General features: G+C 40.3%; 1 protein-coding gene across 5 annotated transcripts; it reads right to left on the reverse strand.

Moving 5' to 3' along the window:
- Window positions 1–2575: 2575 nt before the first annotated feature.
- On the reverse strand, window positions 2576–25236 carry LOC117667956 (C-type lectin domain family 2 member D-like). 5 transcript variants are annotated; one of them, XM_034421582.3, is made up of 9 exons: window positions 25034–25236; window positions 18790–18833; window positions 15061–15114; window positions 14813–14924; window positions 13978–14067; window positions 11924–12016; window positions 9152–9342; window positions 5837–5934; window positions 2576–3501 (listed from the first exon to the last, which is right to left on the reverse strand). In XM_034421582.3, exons 4-9 carry the CDS (start codon window positions 14844–14846, stop codon window positions 3381–3383), a joined length of 627 nt encoding a protein of 208 aa, XP_034277473.2. In that variant the 5' UTR covers window positions 14847–14924; window positions 15061–15114; window positions 18790–18833; window positions 25034–25236; the 3' UTR covers window positions 2576–3380. The 5 variants fall into 5 exon arrangements, with proteins under 5 accessions (XP_034277473.2, XP_034277472.2, XP_087744249.1 ...); XM_034421581.3 differs by having other exon boundaries at window positions 25049–25196; XM_087888123.1 differs by having other exon boundaries at window positions 14813–14927; window positions 25034–25195.
- Between the last annotated feature and the right edge of the window lie 1666 nt (window positions 25237–26902).

Consider the following 26902-nt stretch of genomic DNA (forward strand, 5'->3'; position numbering starts at 1 on the left):
TAGGCCAGGGCGACTTCAGGGAAGAGCCAGGGACAGCTCTGATGCTGCCATCTCCCACGTGCTCCCCTCCCTGCCACTGCTCTGGCCACAGTCTCAAAGATTGGGAGGGACACGTGGGAAGAGAAAAGGCAGCGAAACTTGCAAGAGCAGAGACGGGAGAACAAAGCAAGCGAGTGAAACCTCGGCCTGCCGGCTGGCCTCTTTATTTCCTCTCATTCCCAAGGAAAGGCTTCTGGAACAGCAGTGGCAGCACATGTGGCTGCGAGAGGAAGAGAGGCCGGGTGAAACCCAGATGCTTTCCGGCTCCCCTCGTCACAGAAACATCAACCCCGCACTCTCCCCTCTTTGCTAGCAGCTGCCCTGTTTTTCACACAGGATCACCGAGGAGGGAGGAGGAAGAGGGAGAAGTTTAAGTTTAAGTTTATTAAAATTTATGTGCCGCCCTTCTCCTGGGGTGGTTCACAGCAATAAAATCACAGTAAAACAACAATAATAAATATGATTAAAATTAACAATTAAAATTCAGTTTAAAACCCACAATTAAAACTCCCGGACCAGACTCAGCCAGTTTGCTTAAAGAGCCATGTCTTCAGGTCCTTACTGAAGGAACGGAGAAGGGGGCAGCCGCTAGCAGAGAGGAGAGAGTGCGGGGTTGATGCTTCTGTGACAAGGGGAGCCGGAAAGCGTCTGGGTCTCACTCTCTTCCTCTCGCAGCCACTTGTGCTGCTGCTGCCATTCCAGAGGGCTGCCTCGAGAGTGAGGGAGAATAAAGAGGCCAGCCAGCAGGCCGAAGGTTCACTTGCTTGCTTTGCTCTCCTATCTCCACTCTTGCAAGTTTCTCTGGCTTTTCTCTTCCCGCAAAGCCCTCCCAATCTTTCAGATGGATCTTTCTCTTCTCTGAAGCGCCTCGCCAAATCTTGCTTCGGACACCTGCGGTGGCATTTCGGGCAGGATGGCGAGGGGGGCTAGCAAAGCTTCCTGGAATACCACCTGGCATGGCCAGCCGCAGGACTGACACATGTGGGGAGGGGAGCGCACGAAAGATGGCAGTGTCCCCTGCCCTGAATGTCCCCACTGCCGCTCCCCACCTTTCTTGGGATGCTCACCTTTCGCTGCCCAGTTCCGGTGTGGTGGGAAAAGTTTAATTATAACATCTGGCCCTGGGGAGCACACCGAGGGAGAGCTGGAGTGGCAAGATCCCTTCCAGGAGGCCCTCTTTATCTGTCGCCCCTACTTTGCCTGTCAGGTGGCAGCGAGGCAATGTCACCAGCAGGAAACCCACCCAACCTCTGGCCCTGAGGATGGCGCCTCTGCTGTGGACGGGTTTGCAGGGCGGTGGTGGGAGCAGGAGGTGGTTTTCCTCCTCCCCACTCAAGAAAAGGGTTTTTTTGGCTCAGCATTCTGAAAAAGCAGCATTGTAGATTTTAAGCTCTCTTAATTGGAAAATGCAAGCACATCTCCTGTGCTCCCCTATCCCTCTTCCTAGGTTTCAGATTGAGGCTGTGAGAAAGTGGGGGAGGGAGGGCGAGACAGAAAGACAGGGAGACAGAAAGAGAAATGGACACAGAAACACACACAGAAACAAGAGAAACACAGAGAAAGAAACAGAGACACAGAGAGAGATACATAGGGCGGGAGGGGGGAGAGTGATAGGGGGAGAGAGGGAGGGAGGGAGAGGGGGAGATAAATATACAGAAAGATCAGGAGAGATAGAGAGGCGGATATCTATCTATCTATCTATCTATCTATCTATCTATCTATCTATCTATCTATCTATCTATCTATCTACAGAGAGAGGGAGAGGGGGATATCATTTGACATCATTTTAGATGTCAAAATGGTTTTGTGACTCCTGGTGGGTTTTTTTTATAAAGTTTTTTTATTTCTTAAGATTTATAAATTCCATCTTCAATTAAACTGTGTCATCTGGGTACAAATAATTTGCATGATAATAATAGTTTACAACAATATTTATTATATTAATATTCATTCAATAAATGTAAAAATAATATTTACTTCTCTCTCTTAACAAATCTTTTAACAACCGGTTCTCTGCCCTAATGACTGTGGGTAGGCGTGGCTAAGGAGGCATGTGACTGGGTGGGAATATAGAATAGAATAGAATAGAATAGAATAGAATAGAATAGAATAGAATAGAATAGAATAGAATAGAATAGAATAGAATAGAATAGAATAGAATAGAATAGAATTTTTTATTGGCCAAGTGTGATTGGACGCACAAGGAATTTGTCTTGGTGCCTACGCTCTCAGTGTACATCAGTGGTTCCCAACCTTTTTTTGGCCATGCCCCACCTAAGCATCTCTAAAATCCTGATGCCACCCCCACCCCCCACATATAATTCTTACTATTCAAAAAGAAACTCCTACTCACACAGAGGAAGCCTAAAAGGCCATTAACTTGGTTTAAACAAAGTTCCAAAGAACATGGGATCCATAAAAGAAAAATAAAAGAACAAGACAGTAGAAGTACTGAGGAACTTAAAAAATAATAGTATGAAGGGATATTAAAAAAACAGCAAATAAAAGTTTCAAAACATACAATAGAGAACTGAAATGCATAAATATAAAATAATTTTAATGAAAGTTTTTTCTGTAATACTTTGATAGTATTACTATATATATTAAAATAAAGTTACCAAACAAATTCAAAATACAATTTGAGCTCACTTCAAGATCATATTTACAACACAATCTTTTTTTAAAAAAAAAAATCTTTATTTACATTTTTCGTTCTAATTATCCTCTGAAGTCTGTGTCTGTCTCGTTGGGTTGCAGAACCAAACCAGTTATAAAGGTGCAGATGACAGACTCAATAATTCATCTGTAGAACTGTATCAGCAGCTCCTTGGGCAGCTTGAGCTTCCTGAGTTGGCACAGAAAGAACATTCTTTGTTGTGCTTTTTTTGATGACGTTTTTGATGTTCGGTGTCCATCACTAAGCTACTTACTTACTAAGGTTTTATAAAGTGGTATTAATGCTTCAAGTAATTTTGATTCTATGCCTGTTTATACAACCCAGGATTCTATTAGGTTTTTTTTTTGGCTGTCACCACACACTGCTGGCTCATATTCAAGTAATCATCCACTAGGACTCCCAAGGTCCCTTTCACAGTTACTGTTTTTGAGCCAGGTCTCACCTAATCTGTACTCATACCGTTAGTTTTTTTCTGCCCAAATGTTTTACATTTAAATCCATGTACAATTTATAGTTAATTCCATCTTTCCATTTGGATTACAACTAAAATGTATTTGGCAAGTATCCAATCCAGATGTGTGATTGGAGGAGAGATACGGCACATGTGCTTCTCCAGTGAATTCCAATTAAGCCAGGAACTTCCATCTTTTGATGAGGTTATCTATCAAGTTTTGCGACAATCTTCTGGATAGCTGCAAAGAAAAAGTTTCTCCACAGAGCACATGGTACTATCGGCCCCTTTTCCATTTACATAAGCACAGAAGCCTTCTCCTTTCACTGGAAACCTGCAAAAGAGGACAAGGGATTACTACCATATCTGCATGAACAGAAATTAGCATTGGAGGAAGGATCCTTCCATGAAGATTCCCAGCTTTAGAGCGTAGGGAACATCAGCCAACAATATGCCTACATGGTGCAGTGGATCAACTTGATTATGAAGTCTGGAGTTCATAGAAGTTTTGTCCAATAAACATGTCTGAAGGATACATGACTGGGAAAAGCTGGTGTACATATAAATACACACATGCACAAACATAAAGCAGAAAGTATCCATTTTCAGGCATCTGGAACAACTCGATAGCACATGATGGTCATATCCTCAACTTCACAGAGGAGTAAAAGTCTTGCTTGGCAGACGTAAATGACATTGATAATTGAAACATGGCAGCTTTTTCTACTTTCTGTTATTAGAAGAGATTCCAGAATGTTTTTAAACCATCAATGGGATTTAGAACCTGAGAGAGAGCCAGCCAACTCTTAGTGAAACTTATGTCTGTCTTAGAAATTATTTTCAAAACTTCCTTTACACGTTAAATCTGAATATTACAAGCTGTGAGCACTTCCTAAGTAATTTGTTAAAGATATATTTGGTTTCCATATTTTTGCCCCAAGTCGTTTTGGATAGCGAGAGGGGCAGCATATAAATTAGAGAAATAAAGAAATTAGCTCAAATATAATATATATTAATCTATATATATTATTATAAAATATAATAATCTGAGCTATTAAATGCTGAGGGAGCATATATGGGGTTTGTCAAACACATCAGGAAATCTACAGCATTTGGATGTTGAAATATAAAGTGCAAAAGTAAAATTTTGGTTTCAAATTTCAGTGATCAAGGGGATCTTTAGGCAAGTTCCTAGCACCTCTGAAGTATTATGCTCAGCCATTGAAATTTTGAATTGAAATTTCAGGTGCATACTTTCTCTCTTTTATCTGCATATTCCAGTTATTTGATTAGGATATTTAATTTGAAGTCCATTTGATGGAATCTACAATCAGATCCCTTCACCCAATCCAATTGTCTAGTCAGCCTGATCTGATTACTTTTCAAATACGTATGCTTTTCTAAAGGAAGCTGAGGAAACATTTTGAATTAAGATAACTTTTACTGTCATTTTTTTTTTAATGTGAGCATACCGATCCACATTAAAAGTGAAATTCTGTTTTGTATTTTCAAGAGAAAAAGTATATCTATCCAAACACATTCATATGCCCCTGCTATATACATACATAAATATATACCATATCATATGTATGTATGTATGTGTGTATCAGTGGTGGGTTTCAAAAATTTTTACTACTGGTTCTGTGGGAGTGGCTTGGTGGGCATGACATGGCTTGGTGGGCATGGCAGGGGAAGGATACTGTAAAACCTCCATTCCCTCCCCACTCCGGGGGAAGGATACTGCAAAATCCCCATTTCCTTCCCGATCAGCTGGAACTTGAGAGGCAGAGAATAGATGGGGGTGAGGCCAGTCAGAATTTTTACTACCGGTTCTCCGAACTACTCAAAATTTCCACTACCGGTTCTCCAGAACTGGTCAGAACCTGCTGAAACCCACCTCTGGTGTATATGTATTTATACACACACATATACATACACACATATAAACACACATATATACACACACATGTATATATTTATCATTGTCCATTTTGAATATGTAGCGGAAAGAGGAAACTTGAGAATTCACAAGATCGAGGATTTGAATCAGATTGGGGTGGCCGATACATCAACACAAAAAGTATGAACTTTAATACGTACACTCACATTTGCCATTTCACTACCATGTTTTCCTGAAAATACAACCTACCCCAAAAACAAGCCCTAGCCCGATTTTCACGTCTGCACCTAATATAAGCCCTACCACCCAAATATGCCCTAGTTAACCCCCGGCCATTGTTTGGCCGGGGCCTACGTGTAAAAATCAAGCTAGGGCGGAGGAGGGGGGTTAGAACTGTTCCACATATCCTGCACCCACTTTCCTTAGTAGCCAGGCCTCCCATGCCCCGACACCTGATGCGTTGCTGCTTGATTTCTTGTATGCCTGCTTCCGTCCGGATGCCACATGGCTCGTCGTGCCGGTCCCGCTGCCACAGCTCACGACAGAATGCCACGTCGCGCCAGTGCCAATGCTTGTGGCAGGACACTGCGTGGCTTGTTACATCTGTGGCGCTGCTTTTTTCATTTTTCCTCCCTTTTTGTGTCTTATTTTCGAGGAGAGACGCTTGATTCTTATTCTTTCAGCCACTCAAGCTTTAGTATGATGTGTATAAATGCATTAAATAGGTAAATAGCTGTGTAAGTTCTATAAATAGATGAAACATACTTACTGATTTGTAAACTCTGTACCATTGGGCCATTTCCAAACTTGATCTTTTCCTGAGAGTCCAAACCAGTAATCGGAATGTAACATACTTGCACAAAAGTCCTAGGAGAAAGGAAATAATGTATAATAAAATCCTCATTTAACACATTGATTTTCGAAAGCAAGTGTCTATTACTTTTTTACCATCTACTGAATGCCAAAATACACAATTTATGTCAAATGTATTTCATTTGTACAAGATCATAATCAACTAAGATAAAATTAATGCATACGTAACAGCCTTATCAGAACTATTTCAGATACAGTGGGCTTGTCCATTATTTTGGGCAGATAGCTACATAAAAATTGGGTCCATTGTGTACAAACTCCACTAAATGGAGGAATATTAAATCAAGCTTTTCAGTGCAATATATATCTGTAGTTAAATTTAAAGTGCATTACATAGGACTCAACAGGAATATATTAGTTTCTCTTACTCATAATGATATTCCTCCTTAAATATTTATTAATAACTCATCAAAATAATAAAAATGCTTATGGATGGCAGCTTTATGCAGATGATGTGTTTATTTGGTTATGTTCCATTAATTTGATGTGGGGAGGGAATGGGGATTTTGCAGTATCCTTTCCCTGCCATGCCCACCAAGCCACTCCCACAGAACCGGTAGTAAAAAACTTTGGATTTCACCACTGCAAAAATGCGAAGGATCATCATGCTCTAAAATAAAAGTCAAGGGCTAAAGTGGAAAAAAAATGGCATAGAATGAAATTCTATATAAAGACGACCATGTAGAAGAACCAGTGTTATAATTGAAAATGAAGATACCGAAGTAGTGGATAGTTTCTGCCTTTAAGGCTCCACTAAGAACTACTGATCAAGAAATGGTCTGCAGACTAGTAATTGTAGGGCAGCTGTGAAAGCTTTGGAAAAAATATCAAGATGCTTTGGCATGTCTAAGCTTACAAAGATTGCTCTGTGAAGGCAATTATGTTTATAACATAAACCGGTCGTGGTGGTTCCAGTGGTTATCAGCAGGCTAAGTGCCATACCAAAAAAAAAAACACCTTAAGAGCTGTGCACTGACATTTCCATCTGTCAATTACAAAAGGCCACACTGTTTGGATCCCTCTATATCAGGGGTGAAATCCAGCAGGTTCTGACAGGTTCTGGAGAACCGGTGGCGGAAATTTTGAGTAGTTCAGAGAACCAGCAAATACCACCTCTGGCTGGCCCCAGATTGGGGTGGGAATGGAGATTTTGCAATATTCTTCCCTCAGGAGTGGGGAGGGAATGGGGATTTTGCAATATCCTTCCCTCAGGAGTGGGGAGGGAATGGGGATTTTGCAATATCCTTCCTTCAGGAGTGGGGAAGGAATGGGGATTTTGCAATATCCTTCCCTCAGGAGTGGGGAGGGAATGGGGATTTTGCAGTATCCTTCCCCTGCCACGCCCACAAGTCACGCTCACCAAGCCCCGCCATGCTACTCCCACAGAACCAGTAGTAAAAAAACCACTGTTCTATATAGACAGTATACAGCACTACAAAATCCTGTGGTTCTTAGTAAGAGCTTGATGCAACACCAACTTAAAAACTGGCAGCTATGGCTTCACATTGTTGTGAATAGAAAATAATAACAATAAATAACAATAAATAATTGGAACCATAAAACTGAGAAAGTAGCAGAAAATTAAGAAGACGTTAAATTGCTCTGGGACTTTAGAATTCAAATAGAAAGGCACTTGCCATATAACACCCCAAATTTAATAACCATCAATAAGAAAGACTACAAAGCATGGATAGTTGCAGTACCTGGAGGCAGCATAATAGAAGAGAAAGAAATGGAGAAAATCAAAAAATATATAGAAATACCAAGAGTCATAATTGTTTTTGGTGCAATCCCAAAACAACTGGACCACCATTCAGCACCACTGGCATTGATAAAATCACCATCAGTAAATTGCAAAAGGCAATTTTACTGGGAACAGCTTACCGTATTTTTTGGAGCATAAGACACACCTTTTTCCCCCCTAAAAGAGGCTGAAAACTTGGGTGCATCTTAAACTCTGAATGTAGCTTTTTCGAAGCTTTTTTTTCAGCCCTAATGAGGCCCTAGTGAGTGAAGCATCTCCCTGCTTTGCTTGCTGCCTCCGACTCTCAGCTGTTCTTTAGAAGCTTTTTTTCAGCCCTAACTAGGCGCTAGCAGAGTGAAGCGATCTCCCCGTGCTTTGCCTGCTTTTCTCATTGCTGCTTCCTCTCAGCTGTGCCTTAGAAGCTGTTTTTTATCCCCAAGCAGGGGATAAAAAACCAGCAAACTAATGTGCTGAAGCTGACCAGACTAAGGATGCTAGCCAGATGAATACCTGGTAGGCAGATTTTTTTCCCCCTATTTTCCTCCCCAAAAACTAAGCTGCGTCTTATACTCTATACTACTCCGAAAAATACGGTATATCCTACAACGACTCCTTTAATACCATAAAACACCAACACCTGCCTATTCCTTGTCCTTGGGAAGAACTCGATAGGTGGACAAAAATGCCAAATCCAGTCGAAACATCTTGCTGACTAAAAGAAACCAATAATGATAAATAGCTGTGACCCATTGGGGTTGCTTTTTAAGAGAGAGTGAGGTGTCAAAAATGAACATTAAATTTTAGGTCGACCATTTTCATTTTTAACCCCAATGCTAGATAGTGACATCATATATCTAAGGAGGGTTTATGTGTCATAAATAGAAAAATAATTGTAGTGAAAAATGAACTGCAATAACAAGTCATTGTTTATTTAGCTAAACAGATTAATCAGAATGACCGTGGGCGGGCGGGCGGGCAAAAAAGCAGTGGTAGTGGGAAGAGACTTCCAACTCCCTGTTGGCTTCCCCATTGGCTTTGCTTGTGAGGAGCTGGCAGGGGACATTGTAAATCATAATCACATAACCATGGAAAGGCTGCAAAGGACATAACTTTGTGAATAAAACAGGTCTGGACATGGTAAGATTTCACAGGAGTAACAGGTCCTGGATTTTTTACATATTCTCTAAATTAGAGGACTTAAAAGTACCTTGATTCAAAGTTTGTTCCAGTTTGATACACTTTTTCGGCTGATGTAGTGTACAAACAGACAACAGATAAACTGCTTATTGTTTGAGTATTTATGAATGTCAAGACAATGATTGGATTTTACATACCTTGATTCAAAAATTGTTCCATTTGGGCTGACATGGGGGGGGACAAACAGATAAATTCAATGACAGTTTAGTACTATATGGATAATAATAAATATAATTAATATTTTTTACTTTTTGTCCACTTATTCCTTACCAATTCTTTCTGTGTAGCAATCACAGCCAAGGAGGCATTAAATGAGGAACAGATGTTTGAACTTGTAGACCAATTTGCTGCTTCTTTTGATACATAGAAATACTTTCCTTCGTTTATAATCCAAGACTCTGGGCAGGCAAAACGTACACGGGGAGCACAAATTGGACAAGGTTTTTCTTCATAAGGTTTAACTAGAAATAAAACAAATTGGGCAAATATTAGAGCTCGTGATTAACTACAGTTCTGACGACAAAGTTTGAATAATCAGCATTAAGCTAACTCCTTTAAATTGCAATCTCTTTGGAGGCTGGTGACAGCAAAAAATGTCACTTCCTGTCCCACCAGGAGTTGGGAAATGGGCTGTTTCGGACCTCCAATGGGGTAGGGAAGGCTGTTTTTGCCCTCCCCAAATGCATAGAGAGGATCTGGAGTCAGGTGAGAAAGAAAAATGGGCCTACCGGGCCATCACATGCCAGGAGCGGGGGGGAGGGGGGTCATGTGCACATGCGTGGGGCACATAGAAATATGGGTGTGGGCACGTGCGCACGCGAACCTCCCCCACCCACCCCCTTCCTGGCACGCGATGGCAAAAAGGTTAGCCATCACTGGGCTAAGGCATCAAATTAGAAACTGGGAGATTTTGAGTTGCAATCCTGTTTTAGGCACAAAACTAGTTCGCTTCAGGCCTAGAAAGATGAAAGAACCAGGGACAAACCATTTCCAAAATTTTGCTATGAAATTTGCAGGGTTTGTCCAAGCAATTGCTAGGAGTCAAATACTGACTTGATGGCACCACTTAAAACCTCTCAAAAAAGCCACTCAATACCTGGGCACGTGTGATAAAACCAGAAGAGAAATGATCAAGACTGAAAGGTCATGGAACCAAATGCAAATTTGTTTGTTGGATTATACTACTTTTCTCTCTCCTCCCCCCTCCCCCCCGCTTCCATCTGCATTGGGCTTATCCTACCTTTTACATGGCAAACTTCGTGGAGCATTTGTGAGAGTGTCAAAAAGATGGCAAGCACAGCAATGTAATAAAGTTCTTCCCTTTGTGGATACGCAGGAAATATTTAACACGCCTACAAAAATCCTAGCTTCAATTGCACTGCTGCAAGCATCATTTTTACTTATTTGATAAAGGTAAAGATAAAGGTTCCCCTCGCACATATGTGCTAGTCGTTCCTGACTCTAGAGGGCAGTGCTCATCTCTATTTCAAAGCTGAAGAGAGCCCGTCTCCGTGGTCATGTGGCCGATATGCAGCTGTCCTTGGAGGAACATCTGACGGCTGTAACCAGGGGGACCTTTTGTCAGGTTCGCCTGATTCGCCAGTTGCGGCCCTTTCTTGATCGGGATTCCCTGTGCACAGTCACTCACGCCCTCGTCACCTCTCGCCTTGACTATTGCAATGCTCTCTACATGGGGCTCCCCTTGAAGAGCACCCAGAGGCTCCAACTGGTCCAGAACGCAGCAGCGCGGGTAGTGACGGGAGCAGCATGGCGCTCCCATGTAACACCGCTCCTGTGCGAGCTGCACTGGCTCCCAGTTGTCTTCCGGGTGCGCTTCAAGGTGTTGGTTATCACCTTTAAAGCGCTCCATGGCATCGGGCCTAGCTATCTTCGAGACCGCCTGCTGCTACCGACAACCTCCCATCGTCCCGTGCGCTCCCACAGAGAGGGCCTCCTCGGGGTGCCATCAGCCAAACAATGTAGGCTGGTGACCCCCAGGGGGAGGGCCTTCTCTGTGGGGGCACCTACCCTCTGGAATCAGTTGCCCCCAGAGATAAGGAGAATCCAAGACCTCAGTGCCTTCCGCCGTGCCCTTAAAACCCACTTTTTCCAGCAAGCCAGGCTGGCTTAAGAAGAAATTTTTAAATGTCTTTAATTGGTTTGTGATTTTTAATTTTTGGGCCAAATTTATACATATTTTAACTGTTTTTTAATATTTGTATTTTATGTTCTTAATTCTGGCTGTACACCGCCCTGAGTCCTCAGGGAGAAGGGCAGTATATAAACTGGAAATAAAATAAAATAAAATAAAATAAATAAATAAATAAATAAATAAATAAATGCCAAAGGCACACAGAACACTGTTACCTTCCCACCAAAGGTGGTCCCTATTTTTCTACTTGCATTTTTTTAAAAGTGCTTTCGAACTGCTAGGTTGGCAGAAGCTGGGACAAGTAACAGGAACTCACCCCATTATGCGGCACTAGGGATTTGAACTGCTGAACTGCCAACCTTTCAATAGACAAGCTCAGCATCTTAGCCACTGAGCCACCATGTCAAAAACACACATACATAATTGCTACTTCCTTCCTTGGCTTACAACAGTTCATTTAGCGACCGTTCAAAATTACAATGGCACTGAAAAAAATGACTTATGACCATTTTTCACACTTACAACTGTTGCAGCATCCCCATGGTCACATGACCAAAATTCAAATCCTTGGCAACTGGTTCATATTTATGAGAGTTGCAATGATCAGCTTTTGCAACCTTCTGACAAGCAAAGTCAATGGGGAATCTACATTCACTTAACAGCCGTGTTACTAACTTAACAAACACAATTATTTACTTAATATCCATGGCAAGGGAAGTCATAAAATGGGGTAAAACTCACTTAACAAATGTTTCACTTAGCAACATTAATTTTGGGCTCAATTGTGGTTGTAACTCGAGGACTACCTGTAATTATTCATGCATGCGGTAATCTTGATGGAAACAATAACAACTATGGATAAAGTTAAATAGAAATTTCTCATTGCTTACCAGCCAACACAATTATAAAGATAACCGAAATGACGTTCAGGATATAAGATGCTATAATGCATTTAGTGTTGAAAATCCACTTAAGTATGAGAGCTGAAAAACAGACAGGAAAATATCAAGAGATGAAGTTCAAGATTTTATTGTGGCTGTTTTATTTATTTATTTTATTGTCTTCTAAACTGCCCAGATTGTAGTCACACTGTGGTAGCTATATAGGACAGAGACACTATGGCACACTAAGACAGACAGATGAACAGATAGATGGAAAGTATCAGCTACTCTTAATGCCAGACACTGTCACATTTACCCCCAATGACTGGTTGTAATTTGTATAAACAGTTTTTTTTTTTTGTATTTTTTAACTTAGAATTGTCTTCCTTCAGCTTTGTGTATTCCAGCTGGCATTCTGGGAAATTTGGGAACGGAAGTTCAAAATATTTGGACAGCTTTGGGTTGGAAAAATCTGATGTACCATGTTTTCCCAAAAATAAGACCCTGTCTTATATTTTTTTTGAACCCTGAAATAAGCGCTTGGCCTTATTGCCATGCGCTCAAAAGCCCGATTGGGCTTATTATCAGGGGATGTCTTATTTTGGGGGAAACAGGGTATTTCCATCTGTTCACAATTAAAGTTTTGCTCTTGAGTCATGGTGGATCACCCACTAAGAAACAATATATCCCCATTCTGGGAGGGAGGGAGGAATGTAACTGAATAATGCCATCAATTTGAAATGGAGGGAATGTAACAACACATATTCTGTCACTCGTGTCTGGCTCTGATTGGCTTCTGCGTCAGGCTGTATCATTTTTGGGACACCACTTACAGCGGCTGATTCTTTGTGGCAGATATTCCTCACTTTCCTTTGGCTAATCCACAATGGTAAGAGCCTTGATAGTACAGTGGTCTAATGCACCCTGTTATTAACACAGCTGCCTGCAATTACTGCAGGTTCGAATCTCACCAAGGCTCAAGGTTGACTCAGCCTTCCATCCTTTCTAAGGTAGGTAAATTGAGGACCCAGTTGTGTGGGCAATAAGCTGACTTTGTAGAAATATACAAAAGGATGAAGGCTATTGCTTAGCGCATTGTAAGCCGCCCTGAGTCTCCGGAGAAGGACGGCATATAAATCAAATTTAAAAAAAAATGATGTTCATAGGCCCCAGCTCTGCGTTAAAGGCAGTGGTGGGATTCAAATAATTTGACAACCGGTTCTCTGCCCTAATGATTTCTTCCAACAACCAGTTCACCAAACTGCTCAGAAAGTTAACAACCGGTTCTCCCGAAGTGGTGCGAACTGGCTGAATCCCACCACTGCTTAAAGGCCCTCCTTAAGAGGGGTTTTCCAGCAAAGGTAGCATTAATTCTTAATTCTTGCAAGTATATAACATACTTGGAATTAAGTGCACCTTTAACTTTGCCTTGCTAAAAATTACTATAAATGTACCAGAAAAAAAGGATCAGAAAAACTTTCTCTGCAAAAGTGCTTGCCCTTTGCAAAGCAGTTCCAAAAAACAGAAACCTCAGCTCTATAAAAACACAATCTGTGATGGGAAACAACTGAGGACGAGGGCAGGCAGGCCGGTGTACAGATACTTGAAGAAAACCATTTTAGCCAGGAAAAAAAAAATAGAACATGCCATCCCAACTCCCCATCTTTTCCAACAGCACTATTAATCAAGTTTAACCAAATCTTGTTCTTTCTGACAAAGGTTTTAACATCAATTTATTTCCCCTCAGATTACTAAACTGGATTTCCCTCTCCAACCCTAATGCCAAAACTCAGTGGCAGGATTTTTGCCCTGAAAATGGGAAATTCCCGCTAAGGAAATGTGGGAAACTGACCAAAAGCAGAGTGTTAGCATAAAGTTGGCTTTGTGTGACGTATTTCTTAAAAAAAAAAAAAAAGGAACACTCAATCTCCTCTCAACAAAACCAGAGGGGAAAAAAAATAAAGGATCCTGCTTGTTCCATAAGTGTGGCCCAGCTCCACCCACTTTGTTTCATTACTTCCCCTCCCCTCAAAGATTACAAAGGACGTCAGGCAGGTACCCACCTTTGCATTTACCATCATTTCTTGCCCTCTTTGCATCAGTCGTCCTCTCAGGAGTGAAAGGATCATAAATTCCAGAATCGTCTTCTATGTCTAAAGGAAAGCAGAAGACATCAAGTATGACAATACACAGAGACATGATCTACTCTCACTATTAGGAAGATGCTGCCCCCAATTCCCAACCAGGGCTCCCTCTTTCATACTCATAACAATATAAAGAAATATTTTAAGTAGCTGAAACCCAGTGGTGGGTTGCCCCCGGTTCGGACCGGTTTGCAAGAATCAGTAGTAAAACCGACTGCAGGCCCCGCCCACCACCCCGAATGTCGTCATCAGAAATCTGCACATGCGCAGAAGCAAGATGCGCACGTGAGCGAAGCGAACCATTATGAACCGGTGGTAAAGGTAAGTAGAACCCACCCCTGGCTGAAACCTCACAAGACTCTCAAGTTTCGCACTGTTGAATGTTCACAGGCAGAACTCAAAATGACTGCCAAAAACCTCATGATAGTTGACCATCTTGCAAGATTTTGGGTGATTATATTAGGGGGTGGTGCCCATGCCACAGGACAAAACTGGGCCTACGTCTCGGGTATTTCCATAGTCTTGGTGATGCATATTGTTTTTCTGCAAGCATGTAACTGATAAAACAGAATCCCAGGTATGAAAGTCTCTGATTTATCCAATAGGCCTCTTAAAGCTTAGAAAATCATCTGGAAGAGTCCTCTCAGATGCTCTTCCTGGTTGGTCAGAGTTAGAGTGTCTGCTCCCAGGACAGTTCTTATCAGAATTACCACAGATAACTGAAGACCAGCTTACTGGTAGCCAGTTCTCTTACCAGTTGTCCTTAATTCTTTCTTGGGTCCAGTCATCTTCCAAATGTTGCAGATCAAAACTTTTGTCCAAGTTTGCTTATTCAACTTACGCCTGCTTTATTTGTTGTGATTCCTCTGCTTAGAATAGAAACCATTAGTTTTAGTCATAGACTCAATTAAACATTTTTCTCCAACTTCGTTAGTACTCTAGAGTTTTTCTCCCACTTTCTGTTGTTCTCTATTAGATGAAAGAAAGATCTGAATACCTCACCTGTAATTTTTCCTCGTATTTTTTTCCTAGTGACAAAAAATATCAGGATTCAGACTGTATGGAAAGAAAAAAAATTGGTATTACTCATTCCTGCACAGGAGTATATCATTAATGTATTATTGTAGAGAAGATACTTTCTTAAACTAAACTTCTTCAATATCTCCCCTCCACTGAATCTTGAACACTGACAGGAACAGCCAGAGGTTATGAGACTTGAAGTTTGAAACCAAGATAGATACATTTTTGAAATGCCTTCAAGGATTGTTACTTGAAGAACTTCAATATTCAAATCAGGCATATTTTCCCAATGCCAATAAAAATTAGGAACAATTTTATCTTGTGCAAATGAAGTTTCCACTTACTTTTCCTCATCTAGTCCTTTGCAATGCAGAGACATGGACAGACTCTGGAGAGAACCAATGCTGAGCTTAATGGGAAGAAGTGTTCTGCTAAATATCACACTACGTTACAATTATTTCCACTTTTCCAACAGTTTCATAGAAACACTCTGTAATATGAAACATCAGCTTGGCAGGACCACCCTTAGAAATCTCCGAACACCACTATCTCACCCCCAGAAATAGAACTGGAGCTACCATAGGAGTATCACTCAGACGGCATATAGAAAACTATTGTAATAGTATGTGGGAATGACCTTAAGTGATGGGGAAAGATGCTGCCTAGAGAATGATCAGATAAAAGAGAGAGGAGCCCACAGCTGCTTAACAGCCAGAGAAAGAAAGTTAGGAAAGGTCCACCCTAAATTGATCAAGCTGTAAAAGGAGGCAGTGGGAGATTTGTACTTTCGGACTTGCAAGATTCTTGTTCAAATAGCCCGAAAACAAAGTAATGTGCACATCTGGTTAGGTTTCCTATCTAGTTTACCTAGAAGGGCTGAGAGTTATTTGCTACCAGAGGGTCATTTATGTGTTTATCTTGGATTTATTTTATTCGGTTTAATTATAAAATTCATTATATTAATTATACCGTTTCTCCTATAATAAGACATCCCCTGATAAAAAGCCCAATTGGGCTTTTGAGCACATGGCAATAAGGCCAAGCACTTATTTCAGGGTTAAAAAATATATATAAGACAGGGTCTTATTTTTCGGGGAAACACGGTATCTTTTAGTTGCATGCTCCACCTTTTCTTCAAGAATTCATATACTGGAGACTTCCGATTTGAGGTCATGGCGAGACAGTTGGGGAAATAGTGGGCTCTGATGAGCCCCGCGGAAATCCCGACTGCCGAACTGCCGCCGATAGGTCTTCGGACCAGAACCGTCCTGCAGGGACAGGGATGGAAGAGAGGCGCCTCGTACTACCAAGAGAAACAGGCAAGTTCCTCAGAGGTTGGAGGGAACTCTCTGCAAGTCGGTGGGGGGGGGGCGGCAGCCATGGCGGCTGCCACGAGCTGGAACAAACCGGGCAAGTGATGTGCAAGAGGAAAGTGGAAAAGAATGATGCCTTTTGAAGCCGGGTGAGTGACAACCAACCCAGGCTCGAAACAACATTTGGAATAATAGCTTTTTTTATTTGTAAGACCCCTAGCCTTAAAAAAATGGCTGAGGAGCTATGGGGCATAGAAGATTTTAAGATGAAATTTTTAAACGAAAAGAAAAAGACCCGACTGAAAATTGATATTTGAATAGACTAAATTGAAAAAAATAAACATTGAGACTTAGTTCAAAATTGAACAACTTTAAATTTGAATTGAATTTTTAAAGAAAAGAAGATAAAGAAGAATTATCTTTAAAATATAGGAGGAGGAGAGAATTAAGCTGGAATGTTATACAATTGAAACAAAATGGTGATTTGCATGACTAAAGGAAATTGTGGATTGTAGAGGAACACCTTCTGGTTAAAAAGAAACATTGTAACTTGCTCCTTGTTTGGGAACATTGTGAATATTACAGATAACAACTGTGGGATTTTGGTGGTGGAGCTGTTTTTTGTCTGCAGGCGATTTGACTTTGGTGAGGGGAAAAAAGGGGGAAAGTATGATGGAACTCTTATAATTGGACTAATTGGTGCAGGAACAAAAGAAGTCAAATGGCACAGGAACAAAAGAAAATTGATGTGATTTGCTTGAAATAGAAGTAAGAAAAAGAACTAAATTGATATATAGAGAATTAAATTGTGAACATTGAAATTGAAATGAAATATATGCTAACAGACAAGGAAATGAGGAACGATATACACACAGCTGGAAAAAAAAGATAGAAACAATGTGATTAAAAATAAAGCAATGCATAGATGGACAGTAATAATAAAAAGGGGGTTTCTTTAGATGAATAAAAATGAATATGAATATGAGAAGAATTTGATATAATTCAAGGTTCAAGGTAGAATCAAGGTCCATTGAGCCTTGGTGGCACAGCAGACTAAAGTGCTGTTAAGTAGCACCAGCTGCCTGCAATTATTGTAAGTTCAAATCTCACCAGGCTCAAGGTTGACTCAGCCTTCCATCCTTTCGAGGTAGGTAAAATGAGGACCCAGTTTGTGGGGGCAATAAGCTGACTTTGTATAAAAAAGAACACCGCTTGGGGAGGCTGAAAGCCCTACTAAGCAGGTATATACAAAAGTATGAAGGCTATTGCTTAACGCATTGTAAGCCGTCCTGAGTCTCTGGAGAAGGGCAGCATATAAATCCAACCAATAAATAAATAAATAATATATAAAAAATTGAAATAAAAAAGAAAGTTAGAATATGAGAGGAATAGAATATATTAACAGAAATTTATTAATTTACATAAGGATGTGTTTGGAGTAAGAACTAAGCCTCAATGTTAAATTGTTATAAAGATGATAATGACAATGTGATTGAACATTAATAAGTAATATATAGATGGATGGTACAAAAAAAAGGGTGATTATGCTGGGATAAGCAGCAAACTAAGGTGATTATGCTGCGATAGACAGCAAAACATAGATGATTATACTGGATATAACAGTAAAAATAAAGACAATTATGCTGGGTTTGACAGCAAAATAAGATGATTATACTGGGTATAACAGTAAAAATAAAAATAATTATGCTGGGATTGACAGTAAAAATGATGATTATACTGGGCGTAACAGTAAAACTTAAGAAGATTATGCTGTGATTAACAGCCAAAAGAGGATGATTAAGATGAAGATTATATACTGGGATAAACCTTTAGAAATAAGGTTTATCCCAGTATAATAATTAATACTAACAATGAAATGATTATGTTGTGATTAAAAGGGTTAAGATGAGATAAATAGTAAAATGAAGATGATAAATGCTAATAGTTAAAATACTGTGTAAATACTTTGATGATTTATACTTTTAAGATATACCCATCCATATTAAAAGGAAAAGAAATTGAAATGATATTAAATTAAGGATTTTAAGATCAGTGTAATGGGTTTTAAGAATTTTTTCTTTTATCAGATAGAATTTATGGCAACAATGTTAGAGAATATTAAGTTGTGTTATTGGAAAACTAAGATTTGTGGTGAAATAATAGAAGGCAATTGATTTGTGTAAAATGATATATGTTAGATAATTTTTTTTCTTTTTGCTTTTCTTTTAAAAAAAGATGGTAATTAGTAGGGATTTGGGAAAAGTTTTTGTTAAAGAGGAATTAGTAATTGTACCTACTTATGACCGGATCAATGGCTCGTTCTGAAAAGATTTTTGTATGCTTATGTGTTTTAAAAAAATAAAAAAAATGTTCAAAAAAAAAAAAAGAATTCATATACCTGATATTCTCTTTCCAGTTTCCTCCTTCTGATGATCCTCTAAGCTGAAATGGAAATGAAAATTGTGGATGAACAAAGATTTGAATGTCAGTTCTACATCACACCAATCTTCTCCTGATTGTTTCATTAAGAACCATACTTTCTGGAAATTAATAAATCAGCACTATATATCCCAAAGAACAGAATATTCAATGGTAGAAAATCCACACAAACACAAAAGGGGAAGACCTGACTTGATGCCTAGACTAGAGGAATTCGTCTTGCGATTATTTTCCCCGTAATCTTTAACAATTCACCCATTCTGATTCCTCCCCATGTGAGTCAATAGGTAGGAAAACCAGCTGTGTTGGGTAGCTTCTGACTTTTATGATCAAGGTACAACCATTAATAATAAAGGAACAAATTTTCAAAAAATGAGCCACAGACCAGCACCTGGTAGAGCAGCCATGAAGGCCTCTGGATACTTATAGAGCCTTCTCAGGACCTGAGGCCTTCACAGCTGTCTCTCTTAGCAACGGAGATTTGAGGCTTAATGGTGGACATAAGTCAAGGGGTACCCTTACCCTTCCCTTATGAGTGTGTCAGTCATCGGTAATCCAGCAGGCTTTTGCTCTCAAATTCTCAATCTGGTCCACAGTGATTGATGTTCACTCTTGGAGGACGTATTGAGTAAAATGCGGCAAAACTCACTTAACAACACTCTTGCTTAGCAACCAAAATTTTGGGCTCAGTTGTGGTCATAAGTCAAGGACCATCTCTGTCTTTCTCTGCATGGCAGCCTTGTTCTAGTAAACGCCTTCCCCTTTCTGGAAATTTTCCTCTCTGTTAGAGGCACCAAAATAACCCAGATAATATACTGCTCAAAAAAATAAAGGGAAGACAAGCAGAAGACATCCGAGATCTGAATGAATGAAATAGCCTTATTAAATACTTTGTTCTTTACATACAGAAGTTTATACACTGCTCAAACAACTAAAGGGAACACAAAACTACTGTATGTAATGAACAAAGTATTTAATAAGGCTATTTCATTCATTCAGATCTCGGATGTCTTCTGCTTGTGTTCCCTTTATTTTTTTGAGCAGTGTATAAGGTCCTACTTGAGCAGGGGGTTGGACTAGATGACCTCTGAAGTAACTTCCAGTGCTGGATTGCTGTGCTGTTTCAAAGCTTACATATTACGTATTTTTCTGTGTGTAAGATGCTACTTTTTTTAAAAAAAAAATTTACTTGGAAATGAAGGGGCATCTTAAATACAGGAAGCAGAGAAAGCCACACATGCCATAACTATTGTAGTTGTTTCCTGTATCACATTGCCACTCTACATTTCATCTCTATTGTTCCTGCATTTCCTGTCTTTGCACTTTCCTCTTTTAGTGTCTGTTCTTATCTTTTCAACTGTGGAGTTCAACAACCTAATTAACAAACGTTTTAAGAACATTTTTTCCTCCATAGCCCAACAACACAAAGTGCTGGTGCTCTGCTTCTTCATGCCGTCCACAGCGTGAAAGTTATCACAAGACTAGAAAACACACGTACACAAAATGCAATAAAGTGGTCTTCCTAATCATCACATTACACCTGTCCTTAACAGCACCAGCAGCACCCCGCTTGCAAAATACAACCTCCAAACGCAAAGGAACCTTTCCATCCTGAAGGAAATCAACAACTGGCAGATGACTTGAATGTGTTTTACTGTAGGTTTGAGAGGAATCTACTGCCATCTATCTCTACAATCCCCATCTCAGACATACCAACAACAACCAAACCTCCTACAACTGACTCCATCCCGTTGGGCCCATCGCCTCTGGTGATCACAGAAAATGAGGTGCAAGGTCTATTTCACAGACAAAAGCCAAGAAAAGCTCCAGGCCCAGACAAGATAACTTCTTCTTGCTTAAAAGCTTGTGCTGACCAACTGGTCCCCATCTTCACCCACATCTTTAATAAATGACTAGAGATGTGCTATGTTCCTTCTTGCTTCAAACGCTGTACTATCTTCCCAGCACCGAAGAAACCCTCCATCAAGGAACTGAATGACTTCAGACCAGTTGCTCTAACATCTGTAGTTATGAAAACCTTTGAAATGCAAGTTACGAAGCCACTGTTAGACCCCTTGCAATTTGCCTACCAAGCAAATAGATCGACAGATGATGCTGTTAATATGGCTCTACACTACATCCTACAACATCTTGAATCTCCAAAGACCTATGCAAAGATCCTCTTTGTAGACTTCAGCTTGGCATTCAATACCATCATTCCAGGTATCTTTCTAACTACACTAAAACAGCTAGCAGTACTTGACCATACTTGTAAGTGGATCATAAGCTTTGTAACAGAGGACATAGAAGGTGAAGTTAGGCAAAATCACATCAGATACCTGTACAATTAGCACAGCCTCTCCCCAGGGCTATGTGCTCTCTCCACTTCTCTTCTCTCCAGTGACTGCATCTCAAAGGATCCCTCTGTTAAAGTACTGAAGTTTGCAGATAATACAACAGTGATTGGTATCATTCAAGACAATGACGAATCTGCATACAGACAGGAGGTTGAACAACTAGCTTTGTGGTGCGACCAGAACAATCTTGAATTAAACACACTCAAAACTGTAGAAATGGTGGTAGATTTTAGGAGAAACTCTCCTATACTACCACCTCTTACAATACTAGACAACACAGTATCAACAGTAGAGACCTTCAAGTTCTATCATATCTCAAGACTTAAAAGGGATGCCTAACATCAAAAACATCATCAGAAAAGCACAACAAAGAATGTTCTTTCTGTGCCAACTCAGAAAGCTCAAACTGCCCAAGAAGCTGCTGGTTCAGTTCTACAGAGGAATTATTGAGTTTGTCGTCTGCACTTCCATAACTGTCTGGTTTGGCTCTGCAACCAAAGTAGACAGACACAGACTTCAATGGATAATTAGAACTGCAGAAAAAACAATTGTTATCAACCTGCCTTCCATTGAGGATCTGTATACTGCACGAGTCCAAAAGAGGGCTGTGAAAATATCTACAGACCTCTCACATCTTGGACATAAATTGTTTCAACTTCTCCCCTCAAAACAACACTATAGGGTACTGCACACAAGAATAACTAGATACAAGGACAGTTTTTCCCCCGAATGCCATCACTGCTAAACAACTAATTCCCACAACACTGTCAAAACTATTTACTAAGACTGTATTACTATTATTATTCTCATCCTTTCTATTACCTATCTCCCCACTTATGACTATAACCTTATTCCTTATATCTTTACGATTTATATTGTTTCTTAGTATGATTTGATTGTTTATTTAGTATCCTATGACTATCACTATGTGTTATATTTTATGACTCTGGATGAATGTATTTTTAATGTATTTGATGAATGTCTTTTTATTTTTATTATTATTATTATTATTTACACTGAGAGCATATGCACCAAAGACAAATTTCTTTTATGTCCAATCACACTTGGCCAATGGAAGAAAAAAAAATAATTCTCTATATCCTATCCTAATCCCTATCCTAATCTTAATCCCAATCCCATTCCTATCCTACATGAATTTTAGTTTCTCCACCGCAAAGTTGTTGTTGGAAAGCAATTAACCCTCAGACAGAGGCAGAAACGCTTTTAGACAACTTTCATTGGAATGTTTTTGAAAGTATCTCTGCAGACTTAGAAGAACTCACAGATACTGAGACATCATATGTCAGCTTCTGTGAAGACCTATGTGTACCGACCAGGAACTTGCAAATATAGAGTAACAACAAACCTTGGTTCCAGGGTGGATTTGATTTAAATCGAGTCGATTTAAATCATGATTTAAATCATGATTTAAATCACTAGTAAAAAGACTTGATTTAAATCAACTCGATTTAAATCATAATTTTTAAAGAGCAACTGTCATCTCTGCTACTCCTTTGACCCGCTGTTGACTCACCAATAGTCCCAATGTTGCAGAATATATAGCCTTGTGCTACATAACTAAGCTCCATTTCATGCTGAATAAACTAAATTATTTATGTATCTTAAATAGAAAACTATCTTACGATAGATTTTTACCCCAAAAGTTTTTTATTAAAATAAATTCAATAAAAATCAAAAAAATCCGATTTAAATCAAAAAAATCCGATTTAAATAAAAAAAAATCCGTTTTTTTTTATTTTTTAAAAAAAATCATTGATTTTTATCCACCCTGCTTGGTTCACAGCTAAACTTAAGCAGCTACGTTGTTCCAAAGAGGAAGCCTACAGAAAAGGTGATAAAATGCTGTACAATCAGGCCAGAAATGTATTAACAAGGGAGATCAGAGCAGCAAAAAGAAGCTACTCTGAAAAGCTAAAGAATCAGTTCTCAACAAATGAACCAGCAAACATGTGGAAAACTCTTAAAAATATCACCGGTTATGGCAAACCTCCTTCCCAGGCTGAAGGAAATCAACAACTGGCAGATGACCTGAATGTGTTTTACTGCAGGTTTGAAAGGAAACTACAGCCACCTATCTCCACAACCCTCATCTCAGACACACCAACAACAGCCAAACCTCCTACAACTGATCCCATCCCATTGGGTTCACAACCCCATGTGATCACAGAAAAGGAAGTGCAAGACCTATTTCACAGACAAAAGCCAGGAAAAGCTCCAGGCCCAGACAAGATAACTCCATCTTGCTTAAAAGTCTGTGCTGACCAATTGGCCCCCATCTTCACCCGAATCTTCAATAAATCGCTAGAGATCTGCTATGTTCCTTCTTGCTTCAAACGCTCTACTATCATCCCAACTCTGCGCCAACTCAGAAAGCTCAAACTGCCCAAAGAGCTCCTGATTCAGTTCTACAGAGGAATTATTGAGTCTGTCATCTGCACCTCCATAACTGTCTGGTTTGGTTCTGCAACCCAACAAGACAGACACAGACTTCAGAAGATAATTAGAACTGCAGAAAAAACAACTGCTACCAACCTGCCTTCCACTGAGGGCCTGTATACTGCACGAGTCAAAAAGAGGGATGTGAAAGTATTTACACACCCCTCACATCCTGGACATAAATTGTTTCAATTCCTACCCTCAAAACGATGCTATAGAGCACTGCATACCAGAACAACTAGACACAAGAACAGTTTTTTCCCAAACACCATCACGCTGCTAACCAAATAATTCCCTCAACACTGTCAAACTATTTACTAAGTCTGCACTACTATTATTCTTCTCATGGTTCCTATCACTCATCTCCTTCCACTTATGACTGTATGACTGTAACCTTGTTGCTGGTATCCTTAAGATTTATATTGACTGTTTCCTAATATGATTTGATTGCTTATTTGTACCCTATGACTACCATTAAGTGTTGTACCTTATGATTCTTGACAAATGTATTTTTTCTTTTATGTACACTGAGAGCTTATGCACCAAAGACAAATTCCTTGTGTATCCAATCACACTTGGCCAATAAAAAAATTCTATTCTATTCTATTCTAAAATGTTCGTCTTCTAGGCACCGCCCCACGCAATCAAATTGCCGCGGGGCAAGAAGGGGCCCTGCGATTCTGTGATTCCGGAAGTTAATAGCACTGTTTGGAAAATAAAGCTCCCAAACCTAGAAAAAGTTATTAAATCACCTCCGGTGATTTAAACCTCATGCTAAAGGACGGGCAGGCTTTTTTTTTTGCCGCTGCGAGTTTGCCCGCGAGGCCCAACTATTATCCAGACTGCCTTTCCCATCCTGTTAAACCTCAAGATCGGGGTTCTCCAATCTTGGCAACTTTTAAGACTTGTGGACTTCAACTCCCAGAATTCCTCAGCCAGCTTTGCTGGCTGAGGAATTCTGGGAGTTGAAGTCCACAAGTCTTAAAAGTTGCCAAGATTGGAGAACTCCTGCTCAAAATCTTCGGATTAAAAAGGTAACCCACCCCTCCTTTTCTACCAACTGCGCTTCGGCCAACACCTCTCCCGCCCACCCCAAAGACCGACCGCACGATGGTTAACGCGGGTGGCAAGAAAATAATTGCTCGGTGAGGAACTTTGTAAAACTTCTTCGCCTCCCCCTTGTCCCTCCTCCCTCTCGATTTGCCCGTTAAAAAAAAGCCCGGCCGCATAATGGAGCGCAGCGTTAAAAACGCGGGGAACCACCACCACCACCACCACCACTCGCGGCCAGGCAGCCGCTCCCTCCGGCGCCAAGAGCGGGAGGGGCTTTCCGAGGACCGCGAGTGGAGCTTCCCCATCCCCGGCAAACCCAGAGCCCCCCTTCCCCACCTGAGCGTCCAGTACCTGAGGGCTCCTTTTCTCTCCTCGCGTTTTGCGCCGTTGATCCTAAAGCAGGGATCTGAAATCTTCAACACCCAAAGAGCCGCTTAGACCCGTTCCCCACGGGAAACAAGATGCCGGCACTTACAAGACATGGGTGGACTTGACCAACTTAACGTCACTCCTACACAATCACATACCACACACCCCCAGCTCCGCCTACCCAGGTTTTGTAGCGGGAAATTGGTGTCGCTCCCTCCCTCCCGTTTCTGTTTTTCTCTCTTTTTCCTAGCTTTCTTTCTTTCTTTCTCTTTCTTTCTTTCTTTCTTTCTTTCTTTCTTTCTTTCTTTCTTTCTTTCTTTCTTTCTTTCTTTCTTTCTTTCTTTCTTTCTTTCTTTCCTTCCTTCCTTCCTTCCTTCCTTCCTTCCCTTCTTTCTTTCCTCAACACTATCAAACTATTTACTAAATCTGCATTACTATTAATCTTCTCATCGTTCCCACCACCCATCTCCTTCCACTTATGACTGTATTATTGTAATTTTGTTACTTGTATCTGTAGGAGGCTAGCACACACTCCTTCCCTGGAAGAGTTTCTGTGATTCTGCGATTCTGTGATTCCGGCACTTAAGAGCACTGTTTGGAAGATAAAGCCCCCAAACCTAGAAAAAGTAATTGCTGGGGGTGGGGAGAAACTCTCCGGGGATTTAAACCTCATGTTAAAGGACGGGTAGGCTTTTTTTTTTTTTTTTTTTTTTTTTTTTTGCCGCTGCGAGTTTGCCCGTGAGGCCCAACTACTATCCAGACAGCCCTTCCAATCCTGTTAAACCTCAAGATTGGGGGTCTCCAATCTTGGCAACTTCAATTCTGGGAGTTGAAGTCCACAAGTCTTAAAAGTTGCCAAGATTGGAGAACCCCTGCTCAAAATCTTCGGATTAAAAAGGTAACCCACCCGTCCTTTTCTACCAATTGCGCTTCGGCCAACACCTCTCCCGCCCACCCCAAAGACCGACCGCACGCACGATGGTGAACGCGGCTGGCAGGAAAATAATTGCTCGGTGAGGAACTTTATAAAACTTCTTCGCCTCCCCCTTGTCCCTCCTCCCTCTCGATTTGGCCGTAAAAAAAGGCCCGGCCTTTTTCTTTCTTTCTTTCTTTCTTTCTTTCTTTCTTTCTTTCTTTCTTTCTTTCTTTCTTTCTTTCTTTCTTTCTTTCTTTCTTTCTTGCTTGCTTGCTTGCTTGCTTGCTTGCTTGCTTGCTTGCTTGCTTGCTTGCTTTCTTTCTTTCTTTCTTCCTTCCCTTCTTTCTTCCCTCAACACTGTCAAACTATTTACTAAGTCTGCATTACTATTAATCTTCTCATCGTTCCTACCACCCATCTCCTTCCACTTACGACTATATTACTGTAATTTTGTTACTTGTATCCTTACGATTTATATCGATATTGTTTCCTGATTGCTTATTTGTACCTTATGACTATCATTAAGTGTTGTACCTTATGATTCTTGACGAACGTATCTTTTCTTTTATGTACACTGAGAGCGTATGCACCAAGACAAATTCCTTGTCCAATCACACTTGACCAATAAAAAATTCTATTCTATTCTATTCTATTCTATTCTATTCTATTCTATTCTATTCTATTCTATTCTATTCTATTCTTTCCTTCCTTCTTTTCTTCCTCCCTCTCTTTTTTCTTTCTTCCTTTCTCTGTTTCTTTCTTTCTCCCCTTCTTTCATTTGTTTCCCTCTCTTTTCCCTCTCTCATCCTCCCTCATCATTTTCTCATTCCTCTCTTTTTCTCCCCTTTTCTCCCTCTCCCTCTCCCTTCCCGTCTCTCTTTTCTCTTTCTCTCCATCTCCTTGTGACTCTTTACTACTCC

This window comes from Pantherophis guttatus, chromosome 2 (assembly GCF_059756535.1).
Source record: "Pantherophis guttatus breed Tessera chromosome 2, ASM5975653v1, whole genome shotgun sequence".
Lineage (NCBI taxonomy): Eukaryota > Metazoa > Chordata > Lepidosauria > Squamata > Colubridae > Pantherophis > Pantherophis guttatus.